Raw genomic sequence first — 14,393 nt, forward strand, 5'->3', positions numbered from 1 at the left:
CCCATCACATGACTGTAAATGAGCAGCGGCGTCACAATAAACCGAGAGAACTCTTGTGCCGCTTTCCCAGCAGTTACACAAATAATAACATTGAGGGGGGAAAGCGCGCATAGGTAATATATAAAACCAACGCTTTGAATGTGAATGTGGGGCAACAATGTTCCTGTTTTTAATACTGCGCGTCCGTGTCCGGTGCTGAGCGGCATGCGCTCATTTGCGCGCCTGTTGACCCGACTCCTCATCAACCCAATGAGCGCAGCGGAGGGAGGCTCTCCCCTCTCGTCTCCTCTCCTTTCCTCCCCTCCTCTCCTCCCGCGTGCAGATCTCTCCTCCATCTCCTCATCACTTTCCCAGTCGGCCAGCAAGCCTGTCGGAGCTCCTCTAACTGTGCGCACCACTGTGCCGCTCCGCGCTGACAAACTGCAAGACGGATTTTTTATTTTTATTTTGTATCTGATGATTTTCTTTTTAGCCGGTTGCGTGTTTCGCACATTTCCCCCGCAGCTCGAGGGAAAGCCCCGTGGAGTTTTTTGGCGTTTTTTGGTAAAGAAGAAAGCAAAACGATAAAATAATGCAGCAGCAGCAAAGGATCCGAGTCTCACGAGTAAGTACAAACAGTCACCGTCACGTTGAAAAAGAGTCCCCATCAGGTAGGCTACAGACACCTTAATACAAGGCTGTATTTGCACGGGGAGGTTGAAGAACACTTCTCCCTTCATCTGGAGAATCAGCGAATTCCCCACAAGTCTGCAGAAAGGTCTGCAACTTAGGTGATCAATCTTTTCATTTTTTTATAAACGAGCCTCACTCCTGCCTCCGCCTGCCGCGCACGCCGACTTCATGTGGATGCTTCCCCGCAAATCGGACCGCTTGTGCGCTCCAGTCGCACAGCTGATGCGCAAAGACGGGCTGAATAAGAACGGAGAAACTTCCGAGAGAGCGGTGCATGTTATAGCGGGTGCTTCCAACTTTATGGATTTTGTTTATCTGGGCGAAAAAAAAAAAAAGAAAAAAAAAAGAAGAATTAAGCTTGAGTGGTCTCCCCTCTTGGACAGCTTCTCCGGCTGCTCCGTTTGCGCCTCCCGGCGCGGGGCTGCCTTTCGACGGGGAGCTGTCCCTCGCTCCCGTGGTGCTGAAATGCGTTCTAATAGGCTTAGACCAAAACTGAATGCAAAATATAGAAAAATGCGGCTCATATTCTATTCTTTGTTTGGAAATTCTAAATGAGGTATATGTGTATTTATTTAAGCATATTTTTATATGTTGTTTAATTTGTAATCTTTAGCCTCCGGGTCTCCATCCACACTTGATTGCTGTTGTTTTGGGCTTCAAGCTTATTGTCCTTGGAAAAGCAGTAACCTTTCGGCAGAGGTGCTGCAGAAGTTCCTGGGAACTGAAAACAAGCTGCTGGGCACAGCGATACCGTGTCCACCTGCATCAGTTTTTTTCCCCTTGTTTTCTTTCCTTCTTTTTTTTTTTTTTTTTTTTGCAGAAAGTGCTTTTGCTTTTCCTCAGTTCTGGTCTTCTTCTGGTCTAAAGTCGCATTTAGCTGGTGATACAGTACAACATTTGAGAGAAGGACAATGTTTTTATTGTATCAAATTGTTTATAGAATTTGCTTGTAAAATGAAAAAAATGAGTCTTCAGGCTTAGTATCAAAGGACAGTTATGTTATAATATCCCATATCTACTTCAGTGGGTAAACATTTTCCTCAGAACCTTTTGTAATAATCTCAACTGATTTAATTTGATATCAGAGGGCTGCCGCTTTGACATGGCTTACCTGCGTCACCCTGGATCTACAGAACGGGTGTCTAAGGAATCTGGTCATAGTGTGTGGATATACTTCTCATGTCACAATATTAATCACATGTAAACATGAGAATCCTCAAAGTCTACCCAGGATAATTCCACGAATGGCAGATTACACACAACAGCAATCTGATATCGAGGGGCCAGAGAGCGCCGGAGTACAGTTGTTCGGCTCTGACAGGATAATGCAAAAAAATTAGATTGGGGTAGAGGGTCCGGCTGCTCAAAAGATGAATGACATGTTCCTATGCGCTCTAATCCCCCCCCCCCCCCCCCCCACCACCCCATCCTCCCCCTTTTATTCTGACTAATCACAGGTAACTTGCTTAGATGTTTAGTTGACTTGTTCCCTCTTCGTCAGCTCCTGACAAGTTTCCACGAGTCTGACGAGACTGACAAAGTCTGTTTGCTCCTTTTTAGGCGTCCCTCCTGGATTAATGACAAATGGATGCCAGGCAACGAGCCTCACCCCCCTCACCAACTGCTATGGAGGCACGCCAAGCCATGCCAGTGACCTTTATCGCACCATGAATGCAAGCTCTGCCGCTCTAAGAGGACACAAGTAACCTTTTCTTGTTATCTAAGAAGGAGCTGTTGATCTGAAGAGAGAGGAGGGGAAGGCGGGGTGAGAGGTGGAGAAGGGAGAAGAAGAAGAAGAGTCCAGTAAAACAAACAAATAAACAAGCAAACTAAAAGAAACACACGCATCAACAGGATGCCAAAGAGGTCCAAGGAGATGCTCGTGGATCTGTGGATGTCCTTGCTGCTGGTGTGGATTACTTGCGTCCCCTCCATTTCCGCGACCCCGATTGGGGGCCAGTCCAGAACAGCACAAACCGAAGGGTCGGCGCCGGCGGTGGCAAGCGGTCTTGGCGAAGGACAAAGATTACTAAGCCGTGCCAAGAGAGGATGGGTTTGGAATCAAATGTTTGTGCTGGAGGAATTCTCTGGACGGGATCCAATCCTGGTTGGCAGGGTGAGTGTTTGTGATTGTCAGCGTTACATTAAGCTTGCTTATCGTGTGCAAACATTAATTCGGCCCGTCTGAATGGGTCCCCCCCGTTTTGCTTCTTCCTCCTTGTTTTGTTTTCTTCCCAATGGGCAGTGGGAGGGCTTGGGATGTCGAGGGGAAACAGAGATATGAGGATGAATGCAGAGAGAGGACAGGGAAGGGGAGCGATTCATACAGACAAGATTTAAACTAATGTCAGTCGATAGTTTCACATTTTTAGCTTTTGCCTTTGTATGCCCTTGACGCGTATTCCTAGCTTTTCCATGATTTTTGCCAGAAAGAGCTGTTATTGCTCCATCCCATCTTCCTGTTCTGCCTCATGAAGGCGTGTTTTACAGATTGTGCATGGCACAGGAAGCAGGAGTTCCATTTTCCATCCTGCAGCTCGGGGCCACCTGCTCCCCTGGCCCAGCACTGAGGTGGAAGGCAGCTTGCCGGCCCGGCCAAAGCAGCTTGTTTGCAGCTCTTTGCTGACTTTCACCTGGGGAGAATCAGCCTGGCATCCAGAACACCCCCCACCCACCCTACCCCACCCCCGACACACACACACACACACACACACACACACACACACACACACACACACACACACACACACACACACACACACACACACACACACACACAGTATCATCCAGCTGCTCCAGTATAGGCAGGGACACAGGCCATCATGTGTAATAACTGATCTTGTTTGATAATAGCTTTTTACCTGAGTCTCAAATTGGATAGCAAGCTGCAATTCCGATGATGTTTCTCGTAACTCATTGCCCAAGTAACCACAACGAGCATCCTCTTCCATTCCAAACACCGTCAGATGGCCCCATCAATTAAAGATTCGCCATCATCTGGGATTTGCGCCCGTGTTTTCAGAACCTCGTGCAAACGCAACACAAAAACGCTGTTAAGTAATGCATTAATTTTTCAGTTGAGTCATTTAGGCACCCTCTGCAGGTTTCGACAATGACTGCTCATTAGGATGCAGAAAGGAACAAACACTTGCAGGGGCCACAGAGTCCGCCCGTGAGCCTGCAATGCGAGGCCTTCGACACAGCTGTGGGACACAGAGCATCAAAAGCTCAGCGAATCACCTGATCGACTCTTACATAATCACATCCTTTTCTTCTTTGTTTAGAGAAACTTTGTGATTGACTCAGTTTATGACCTTTGCTTTTAAGGCGAAAAAAATCTCCAGCTCTGAGGTGGAAATGTTCTACAGGGAATAGAAGGCACAAAAAACACTTTACGGTCCACACAGTGAGGGATGCTTTCTCTCAAGGTCCCTGCTAATGCAATGGAAACTTGACTGTAGGGCAAGTTAGTCACAGGTACCTTCCTGATGAAGGACAGTGTGAGGATTGGGTGCAGAATGGGGAGGGGATGAACGAGAGCTAGCCCTTTTGCAAAGCGTTGATGATGGGTTGCGTTCACTGCAAGGTTAAGTGCTCATGAGTGTGGCTGGCAGAGCCGAGATAAGTTAGACCAAGATGGCACCGCATCAGTTTAGGACTATAAATCTTCCTCCTCCTCTCTGTACCTCTGTCTCCATTTCTTCCCACTTTTTCCCTGTGTTTCTCACGCTTAATTAAAAGATGAATCAAATGGGTGGGAGGCAAAATTCAAATGGGTCATATAGCTCTCTGGGTGTTTTGCACAATTTCCTCCGCAGCGTATGCAGCAGGCGATTTTTAAGGAAGTCAAGGCAGAGATTGGACTCCTTCTGTCCTGGAGTTTCTTTATAGACACTGAACTCTGAGCCTTAATGCTACTCCTCTCCCTAATCCTCGCCCATGACCCGACTCCTCTCACCTACGCTGAAGATGTGAAGCAGGGAAAGAGAGATCATCCCATTGATTTTTACCAGTGTTCCATCTGCTGTGTTTTCTCTCAGCAGAGAGCATTAGCATAAAGGGATGCAGAGGATGGGGGAACAGGGGGGGTGGTATGGAAGAGCGAGAAGGACAACCACAAGCCGTGACAGCCCCCCCAGCCCCCTTTCCCTTTTGCTTTTCTTCAGTGCGCCGTTTCTTGACATTGTGATTCAGTCAGCGACGTGCTCGTCAGCCCCCGTCAGTCCTGTCGGCGCCGGTCGAGGCAGACATGCAGTACCTGTTAAAGTGAAGCCGGGGAGACAGCTGTGAAAGCTTGTTGCTCGGCTGTAGCTTAAAATTAACACAGAGTTGGAGGGGATTTTAAGGATTACTCATCATGAGCCAAAGGTGCTTCAGAAATATCCCATCATTAAGAACAGAAATAGGCAAATGTGGGAAAGCAGGCAGAATCAGAGCATTCTGGAAGGAAGAAGGAAGCACTTCTACTACTGCAGCATATGTAGACCCACAGCAGGCATCTACTGTATATAAGGTCAAGAATCTGGAGTGCCAGGATTTTGCTCCTTGAATGTCGCCTGATGCACTCTAAAATAAAACGATTTATCTCTTTCAGTTAAACGCATCAAAACCGTCTCCATCCTCAGTGCATGAACACATCAACCTGATGGTGTTTAGCAAACATCGGATTGAGGTTAGCGACATATGCTGTGATGCATAAATTGGAATATTCTAGATTTTTTTTTTTAAGATGCAGGGGACAGGCTTTTCTTTTAAGAGAGATTGTAGTTCTGGAATTGGTCAAAACAGCAGAAGGCAGACTAGAAGACACCTGGAAACTGGTATTTGCCAGTGAAAGCCTACCAACACAGAACATTTCTGTTTACAAGTCCTATCCACATGCAAACTCAAAGAGCAAGAAAAAAAAATACATATTTTGGTGTGGAAAACAATCATTTGATTTTTTTCCTTTCCACCTCTGTCTTACTTTGCTCTGAATCAAGATGAGGAACTTAATGCCTGACCCATAAGTCACGGTGTCACAGGAAACATCAGCTTCAATTATTTGGTGAGAAACCTGTTTAAAAGCATATCTGTTTTTTAAAAAAAAAAAATATTAGGACTATTGTAACAGTGAAATAATGCTTTCCAAAGTGAACATTTTTACATACTCAGTTACTGCCATTTCTGTGGGGACCGTATATCTAGAGATTATTAGAAAATATAAATAGATTTCCATTCTGCACACGCCCACTATCACTTTCTGTGCTATCTACAAAAACAAGAAAGCCATTTTTATGCAGTTTTTTTTTCCTGTCACACTTTGTCCTTACTCTCCTTCCATTAAACTTCAGATGTGAGCTGTAAAAGTAATAACTGAAATGCAAGAATCAAAGAGAATCAGAGTTATATTGAGCTCGGGAGAAGCGAGTATGTGACCGTTGATGTCGTCCTCAGGCCCCGCCACTCTCTGGTCCGAGCATTATCTGCTAACATGCTCTGGTACCCAAACCTAACCATAACCTTTATCCCTAACCCTAAACACAGACCACATGATAAAATGTTGAATCATATATTGTTTATTAATGCATGTGGAGAAATTTGGCAATTTTTCTGTTGTGCATACCCAGCCTGGAGAAAACGCATGAGCCAGAAGGAGTTTCGGACTGTAGGGCATCGGACTAGCGTTTAGAGTTTGCAGTTATATATCAACCTGCTGGCATATCATACTTGCATTTTTGGTATAACTCCTGCAACGAGTTTAGAAGCAGATTTTTTTTTCTCCCCAAAACAAAGGAAAAGGATTTCAGTTAGAAATAATATCCAACGACGCGCAGGTGGGTCCTGAGTCTGTAGCTGATCCAAGTCGTCAGCCGCGGCCCCCTGCCGTTTTTTGCTTCTCCAGTCAAAGCTGCTTCAATTATTAAAACATACAACGATCCGACTAAATTACACCCGGCCATTAAAGGCAAAACACTGTTAGAACAAAAGACAAACAGCGTGCAAATTGCTGCGTTTGCACCAAAGAGATATCCGGATGTGTTCCCTTTGTAGTGCCAGACAGATTGATGGCAGTTTGCACTGGGATTTCTTTTTTTTTTTTTTTTTCCTTTTTTTTTTTTTTTAGACATGACTTCTCTAAACTCCTTTACTTCAGATCATTTAACACAGATCCTGTTTGGTTTGCTAATGACGGATTCCAGGGCTGAAATGGAGTGTAGATGCACTAATCTGACTGATCTTTCATCCCATTGTCCAACACTTTCATCCACTGCAGCATTGTGTGTGTGTGTTTTTCCACAAAGAGAATCAGTAATCAACCATTAATATTCATCAGTTCAGACTGAATGGTGAGATTGCAGGGACTGACAGTGATGCAGACGGGGGAGAGAAAAAAAAAAAGCTTTGATTACTGATTCAGCAAAGAAAACAGATATGTCTGTAAGGGGGAAAATGACTTTGTCTTTCCTCATAGTGTTCTGAGGGAGGGGTAAAAAAAACAAGAGATTTATCCATTTTAACAAGCTGCTGGAGAGCATTCTCAACAAGGGGGGAATAGCATCAGATGGAGCTGTAAGGGAAGTCTGCTGGGTGTTTTTGTTGGAATTAAAGGTGATATTTGTAGACTGTGCTCCTTCAAAAAAAAAAAAAAAAAAAAGAATCAAGAGGCATTTTCAGGACCGACTTCTCTGAAATGCTTCAGTTGAGTTTTTTTCCATTTGCACGGTGCATTCAGGTGAAACCAATAAAATGATTGCAGAGAGATTTAATTGGTTTAGTGTGTTGTAAAGACAGCTGCTCCTTGTGCATGTTTATGTAGTTATTGGATTGTGGATCTCATAAACTAAACAAAAAAATTTCACAGCTCATCAGAGGCGAGGCTTTTGCTTTCGTGTTTATCATCTGGCTCTGGACTTTTAATGTGCCACTGTTGTCCAAGATAGTGTATAAAACTTGTTTCAGGTTATTTTTATTTGTTACCCTCTACTAGTCATGGCCTGCTTATCAGTATCAAGATAAACTGAGGTTTCAGTAAGTGCTAAAGCTTCCCTTCGTGTCTCGTTCTCGTGACCTGCCAGGGAAATTACTGACATTACTGGTGTTTTCTCTGGCTGTTTAACATGTAATGCAATGTTTCCCCTCCCCCACTTGTTGCTGTGCACTGCCAGTCAGCGAGGCGAGTAAAGGCCGAGCTACTTTTTCCTCACTTATTTCCCTAGTTTTACTGTATTTCAGTCACATAAACACAGACAGCTATGGCCTGCAGGCTTATGGACCACTAACCTTTATTGCTGTCTTAAACCTGTGGTCTGATGGCTTCATTACTCAGCTGCTGTTAGCTTATGCCGAATTTGTAGAGTCCCAGCATTTCACATAATAGGCGCATGAAATTAGAGATGCACCTGCCAACTGGCCACAAATTGTGGCTGGTTTTACTGTAAAACCTTTTAAGAAAGTAGTAAAAATGATCAGAAGGACCCAAGTTACAAACTATTACTATTTAAATGATCCAGTAGTTACTGTTACAAAGGCATTGGTAATTCAGCCAGAGATCCATCAGCCGATTGTTTTCCTTCCTCCCGAAACGAACAGTCGGATTGGTGCATCTCCGCTTGAAATCCACCTGCCACCACTAAAGGACTAGAAATGGCGGTAACAATTAATAAAATAAAAAAAAAAAAAAAACAGCCTTTAGGTATATTTGACATGCATGAAGAGAGGAACCTGTGGCCATTTTTTATGGAAACGGCACACTGGTGTTTAACTCCGTCCAAGACAGGAAGTCAACAAGAACATCCACAATAAGACTCAACATTTATAGACATCTGTATTTAGCAGACCGCTATAACGTGATGGTTTTGTTGATGAAAATCAAAAGAAGAATAAAAAAAAGATTGGAGTTGAAATGGTTATATCTGTAATTATCAATAAATGATTCTTATTATTTATTTATTTATTCATTTCTTTTTGGATATGTAACAGCATGCATATTGTTGAAATAGAACAGGAAAAGAAATGGTGAGATAAATGTTCAGTATTATTATTCAATATATTTAGCTGCAGAAGGAATAATTGTTGCTTCTCTCTTGAAAATAAAAGTAATTTGATTAGGTTATGGATTTTTTTTTTTTGATACCACGATAGATCATACTATAGAAATCCACAAACTGTCCCGTCCCTGCTCTGTGCACTTTTGACTGTCGGGACTACAGATGGGACGCCGTGAAAATTCCAACTCCAGCTTTTTATCTCTCTCTCTCTCTCTCCATCCTCCACCTGCTTCTCCTCCTCTCTCCAGCTCAGACAGGGTGATTATGGCGAGAGCGACTCTTGAGCCTGAGTAAGCTCGCCCCCAGGGCTGACGGGGTGTGGTACGGTGACATTGTTGAAATTTCTCCGAGCCTTTGTCTCCAGCGATACGGGGACTTTAAGGTGAAACCAGGGCCCTTCACGGAGCCCGGGACCTGCTCCAAGTCCTTGGTTGTTGCGGTCGCTTGACAGCTCACTGCTGATCCGGGGGCCCGGCAGATTTGGGGCCGTGACGAACGCCGATCCCCCACCTTTATCTACATTTACTTCCCTCGCAGCTGAGCCGCCGTCTGGCTCTGCCTTTGATTGATGGATGAGGAGTGGGAGTTAATGAGAATATTAGCCGAATTATTGCCAGTGATTGATGGCCATTATGACACGTAAATTACAAGCATTGGCTCAGATATAATACATTCTGAAACGCAGCCCAAAATTAGACGCAGGTTCCAGAGCCACGGTGAAAAGGTTTAATCGGAAAGCTGTTATTAAATCCTGGAAGGGGAAAGCCCATCAGTGTTTTTGTTGGACTTCATTCCATTTGCTTTCTCACGCCCACATCAGCTCCTGGAAAACAGCTCCATAATCTCCTTTCGAGCCGCGCCACACAGATCTGCATTGAGCTGCGTTTTTAGCGGCTGCTCCTCAGATCAGCATCCCCGCCTCATGTGTAATTAAAAAAAAAAAGAAGAAAAAAGAAACTCATCCCAACAGCTTTCAGTCCGCCGCTCCTCTTTAACTTCCCCGACTCTCTCGGTGGGCCTGCCTCTTTCACCAAGGCTCTACCTGGATAGTATATCACTAACGCCAGTGGGGCCATTATATCAATGGACCATGGTCACAGTCTCCGTGTTCATTTCCAATCTCTCTCCCTCCCTCCCGGTCTGTAATAGAACACTGGGCACAGGGATGGCTCTGATGGAGCTGCGGGATCACATTAGCGCTGCCCTTGAAGAGCTTGACAGGTCGTCCGTGCCTTTGTGTCGTTGTCCGGGTTCCCATCAACAAGCCCGGTATGTCTATGCGCGTGTGCTCCGTTCGGCCAAGTCCAGACAGACTCAAATGAGACGAGCAGATGCAGGCCTGGACGGAGTATATTTAGACGCGAAGGGCTGTGTGTGTGTATGTGCGTCTGCAACAGTAAATACAATGCGTCTGCCAGGCTTTATAGCAGCCGTATCTTTGCAAACGTTTGCCGAGGTGTCAGCGTGGTCGTATTTATGAGGGATTTCTCTCCAAACTGCATTATGTGTGCATTTGAGCAAGTTGAAATCTATGGCGCCTCGAATTTACAGGTGACCTTATCCTCGCAGGCATTATTACTTTCCCCATACACTGATATTACCCGCATCCTAAATGTTATTGTGGAGTGTTTTTATTTTAACCAGCCTGCCTCTGATGATTTAGCGGAGGTGCTGAAGTGGCTCACATTTTACCTTTGGCATATCTGTCATTCTTGGAATGCGGTGCCTTGCAACAGTATTCGTACCTCCATGTAATTCGATGCAAGGATATTTGGGGGTGTGTATAGAAACTGCAACTTTTACCTGTTCCTGTTTGCAAAAAAGCCCCAGCTCCAGCTTCTGGGAAGCTCGGTTTTTGAGTTATAACACAAATTCTCATGTATAGCTCCATTTATTCCTTGTCAAGTCTGATGAGCTTCTCTGTCCTTTCAGCAGAAAAGCATTCCCACAGCATGATGCTGCCACCACCAGGTCACTTCCTTTGGATGGTGCGAAAAGTTTTTTTTTTTTTTTTTTTTTTTTTTGGGACACACAGTTTGCATAACTGGCCCAAACTACACCTCAAATTGTGACCAGACCTCTTTTAGATGTTGTTTCAACAATACTTATATAATAATATAAAGTTCAGATTTATGGAATGCTTGGAAAACAGTTACCCTGTTAACTAATTCAGCATTAAACTAGTTATGCAATTAGTTGCCGTAAATGTGTCTTAGGGGTAGCAGAATAAAAGTGCATGCCGCAATTTTCAGATTTGAATAAAAAAAAAAAAAGAATGAAAATAATTTAATATTTCTACTACACGAGTATGCACTACTTTGCGCTTGTCAATCAGATAAACCCCTGAGAAAATACTTTGACGTTTTTGTTAGAACAATGAGAAACGTGGAAAACTTCAAGGATGGTGAGGTTTTTTTTTTTTTTTCCAAGGCACTGTATAATTCACTCCTGACTTTCTGTTGCACGCCGCATTTTTTTGCCTTGTTCATTTTCATATGGGAGTCCAAATCAGGTTTCCGCTCAGTGTATCATAGGAAGGCACGCTCCGTCCGCGCTCTCCTGTGTACATGCATCAGCTGCAATAATAATTTAACAGGAAAGCACATCAATTCACATGGCTTCAGAGTCCCTGGGCAAAATAACAAGCTCGCTGCTATCAGTCACATCTGCGGCTCGGCATGATTAAATCCGTGTTGTACGGCGAAGGGGGCTGACGCAAGGCCACTTTCCCCAAGCTTCTACATCACTGCTAATTCCAGGCAAATGGCCCCTTTATGGTTTTCGCCCAGGACTGCGTGGCTATGATTAGCACGCTCCCATGTCTGCGTTTGTCGGTCAACGGAGTCTGGCTCTTCTGGCTGAAATAAAATGTAGAAAAAAAAAAAAAGAGAGAATTCCCAGCTTCTCATTAAGTGTAAATCTCCGTCCCTGCCGCCGCTTAACTGCCTTCCCTCCCCTCCCGTCCCGTCTCATCTCCTCCCGCCTGCCTCTCTCTGTGCGGCTCACCGGGGCTTGGCCTGTGCCGGCTCTGTGGAGGTGGAGCGCTTATTGGGCTAAATCATCTGGCTCTCTGCCTTGAACTTTGCTCTAACTAATTTATAGGAATTAAAGTGGTTCACCTCAAAGGTCTGGCTGCTGCGTTGTCTTGTCTAAATTAGTCCCCTAAAACTGGACAGTTTGCTGCTACTTTTAATTATATCTAATTTATACATTTAGGAGGTCATTTTTGCAGTTTTAACAGACTAAAGCCTCTCTGCACGTGTCCAAAGAGTTTAATCATTTTGAATAAACATTGGCTTTTTACAGGTGGTTAAGGTATACTAAGCTTTTAAAGCCTAAATAACAAAAAAATATATATAATTCTATAAAATGAATAATATATTTGACATACCAAGATATTCTAAATTACAGTACATACAGGTTGAATTTTGAACATCTCACGTAGATTATATATCAGTAAGAATTTCATGAGGATATTAGCTGATACATTTGGTATAATTGGTCATAACCTGACCACAAGGTGGAGGCAAAGTGCCTCCAATATGATCTCTGGCAGCTGCTGAATATGCATCAGCGGACATTAATGGTATGCTTGGACTGTCGAGGCTATAAATGCTGCTTTAAAGTTAAATTCAGACAATAGTGTACAAGGAGTGATGGACTCACCTCACTAAAATGTCCTGTTGTGCCGTTTCTATTGTTTAAAGTCCTTTTAAATGGATTATGTTGTTTGCAAGCGAGGTTTGTGAAGTTGTAAACCACAATATTCTCATTTATTGTAGTAGGCAGATGCCACATCAACCTGATTTTTATTTTAATAATATGAAACTGAATATTGATTCATGACTGAGGAGATCAAGTACTCCACTCACACCAAGCGATAGCTTCTACCGACCCGGGACAGTGACGGGTGGGTCATTGATTTGCATCTGACTGAGAATGGACCTCGGAGGATGGGCCTCCATGTCCTTTAAAAACAGCAGCGCACCAACGGCAGGTCGCTCAAGCCACGATAATTGACAAAGACTCTTGGGTAGATGTGGAAACGTTTTCAGAAAGAACTGAAAGAAAGTCCGGTTGCCTCCAATTTAAGCCTGTTTGCTGTCGCCAAGACACGGGTAACTGATACTTTGCACAGGCATTAGCGAATATTAACTGCCTGCCTGTTCGCAAGAGATAATTTTTAAGTTTACCGTTGTGTAAACTGCTCCTAAGTTATGTTGGTCAAGACTGCCAACTGGATGTCTCCAACTAATCCTTCGATGACGCGCTACAGAAGGTACAAGACTCACTGGATGTTCCTCCTACTGTGTCGAGCACGAACAGATGCAGGCTGTCCCTGTTGCTACTCACTGCTGGTCTGCTGGCTTAAATATGGCTACTACACTTTTCCCTTGCTTAGAAAAATGGTAAATTAAGCTGCTTGAAAATATTCTGAGCTTAGAAAAACATGGACAGTTATGCTGTAGAAACTAAAAGGGTGCCACCTATCTCTCTTAAAAGGAAAATTCCTCTATCCATTCTCTATACCCATTTATCTACACAGGATTGTGAGGAGGGGGGGGCCTATCTCCAGCGGGGTACACCCTGGACAGGTCGCCAGTCTATCACAGGGCTTAATAGGAAAATGTTTAGTGAAACATGTAATGAAAGATCTTACTTACAGTGGGAAATCTATATGTTTTTCTCCTTTAGATGAAATAAATTAGAAAGCTATATAGACTTGTCATCTGTTTTTGGGACATTATTGTATTTTTACTCAAGGTCGTTCATATGGGCCCATGCTGATAGCTAATGTTGCAGAGAAATATTTAGCCAGATCAACAGATTGCAAACAAGAAAAAAAGAAACGAACTGAATAAAGAAAACAAGGGAGCAAAATGACTTTGGACCATCTGATTGCAGCTGAATAGGGACCGTATTTTCCCATCGAATCAATAGTTGAGAATTAGTCGCTGCAAATGAGGTTATGATTATCCAAATCTGATTATTCAAATCAAAAGCTTATGATTATCTGAAACCTGCTAATTGGCCCCTGCCTCTGACGTGGTGGCAGAAGCGGCTCCAGATTCCTGCAGGATCCGCTGGCTCTCGTGGGCTCGACGCTTGGCTCCGCTCTTCGGGAAGCTCCTCTCCTATTGATAGATCCAAGCGTACGTGAAATGCTGCAGGCGGCTGCAGGCGGCTTATCCCCGTGCCTCTGCTCCGAAGCGCGTCCCGATAGCCAAACTGGGACTGCCGGAGTAATCCCTTTAAGAAATGGATGTTGCCATTGTGTGCCCGTGTGTGCATTCGGCTTCAACCGTTTGCTTGGAGCACACGTGGGCTGGAGAAGGAGAGGGAAGCAGGGGGGAGCTTTGGAACGGGTGGCGTCTCTCAGGGTGGACGGTCTATTTAAGGCTCTTAAAAGACACGCGGTTCTCTTTTCTCGGCCGTTTTTACCTTCCCGTCTTCAGTTGTTCCCTGAGCTCCTCCTCCCCTCTCTCCCTGAACGCCTTGTGCAGTAAAAGCAACATCAGTAAACAAAAGATGTGACATTTACTTGAAGATCGGTGTCTTCACCTATAACGGGCATTAAAGATGATTGTCATCTCCCCTGAGCAGAACGCACAGGGTTGCTCACCTCAATCACTTGCTGGGGGAAAAAAAAAAGTAAAAAAAAAAAAAAAAAAGAAAAGTGCAGAATCAATG

The 14,393-nt window shown here is 44.2% G+C and overlaps 1 protein-coding gene across 1 annotated transcript in view; it reads left to right on the forward strand.

Moving 5' to 3' along the window:
* Window positions 1–285: 285 nt before the first annotated feature.
* cdh8 (cadherin 8) overlaps window positions 286–14,393 on the forward strand; it is a gene marked incomplete in the record, with an annotated part of 114,787 nt that continues 100,679 nt past the window's right edge. Inside the window, 2 exon segments of the mRNA XM_036136279.1 lie at window positions 286–604; window positions 2,233–2,788. Coding sequence (XP_035992172.1) covers window positions 2,528–2,788 — 261 coding nt within the window.

This window comes from Fundulus heteroclitus, chromosome 4 (assembly GCF_011125445.2).
Source record: "Fundulus heteroclitus isolate FHET01 chromosome 4, MU-UCD_Fhet_4.1, whole genome shotgun sequence".
NCBI classification, from domain to species: Eukaryota; Metazoa; Chordata; class Actinopteri; order Cyprinodontiformes; family Fundulidae; genus Fundulus; species Fundulus heteroclitus.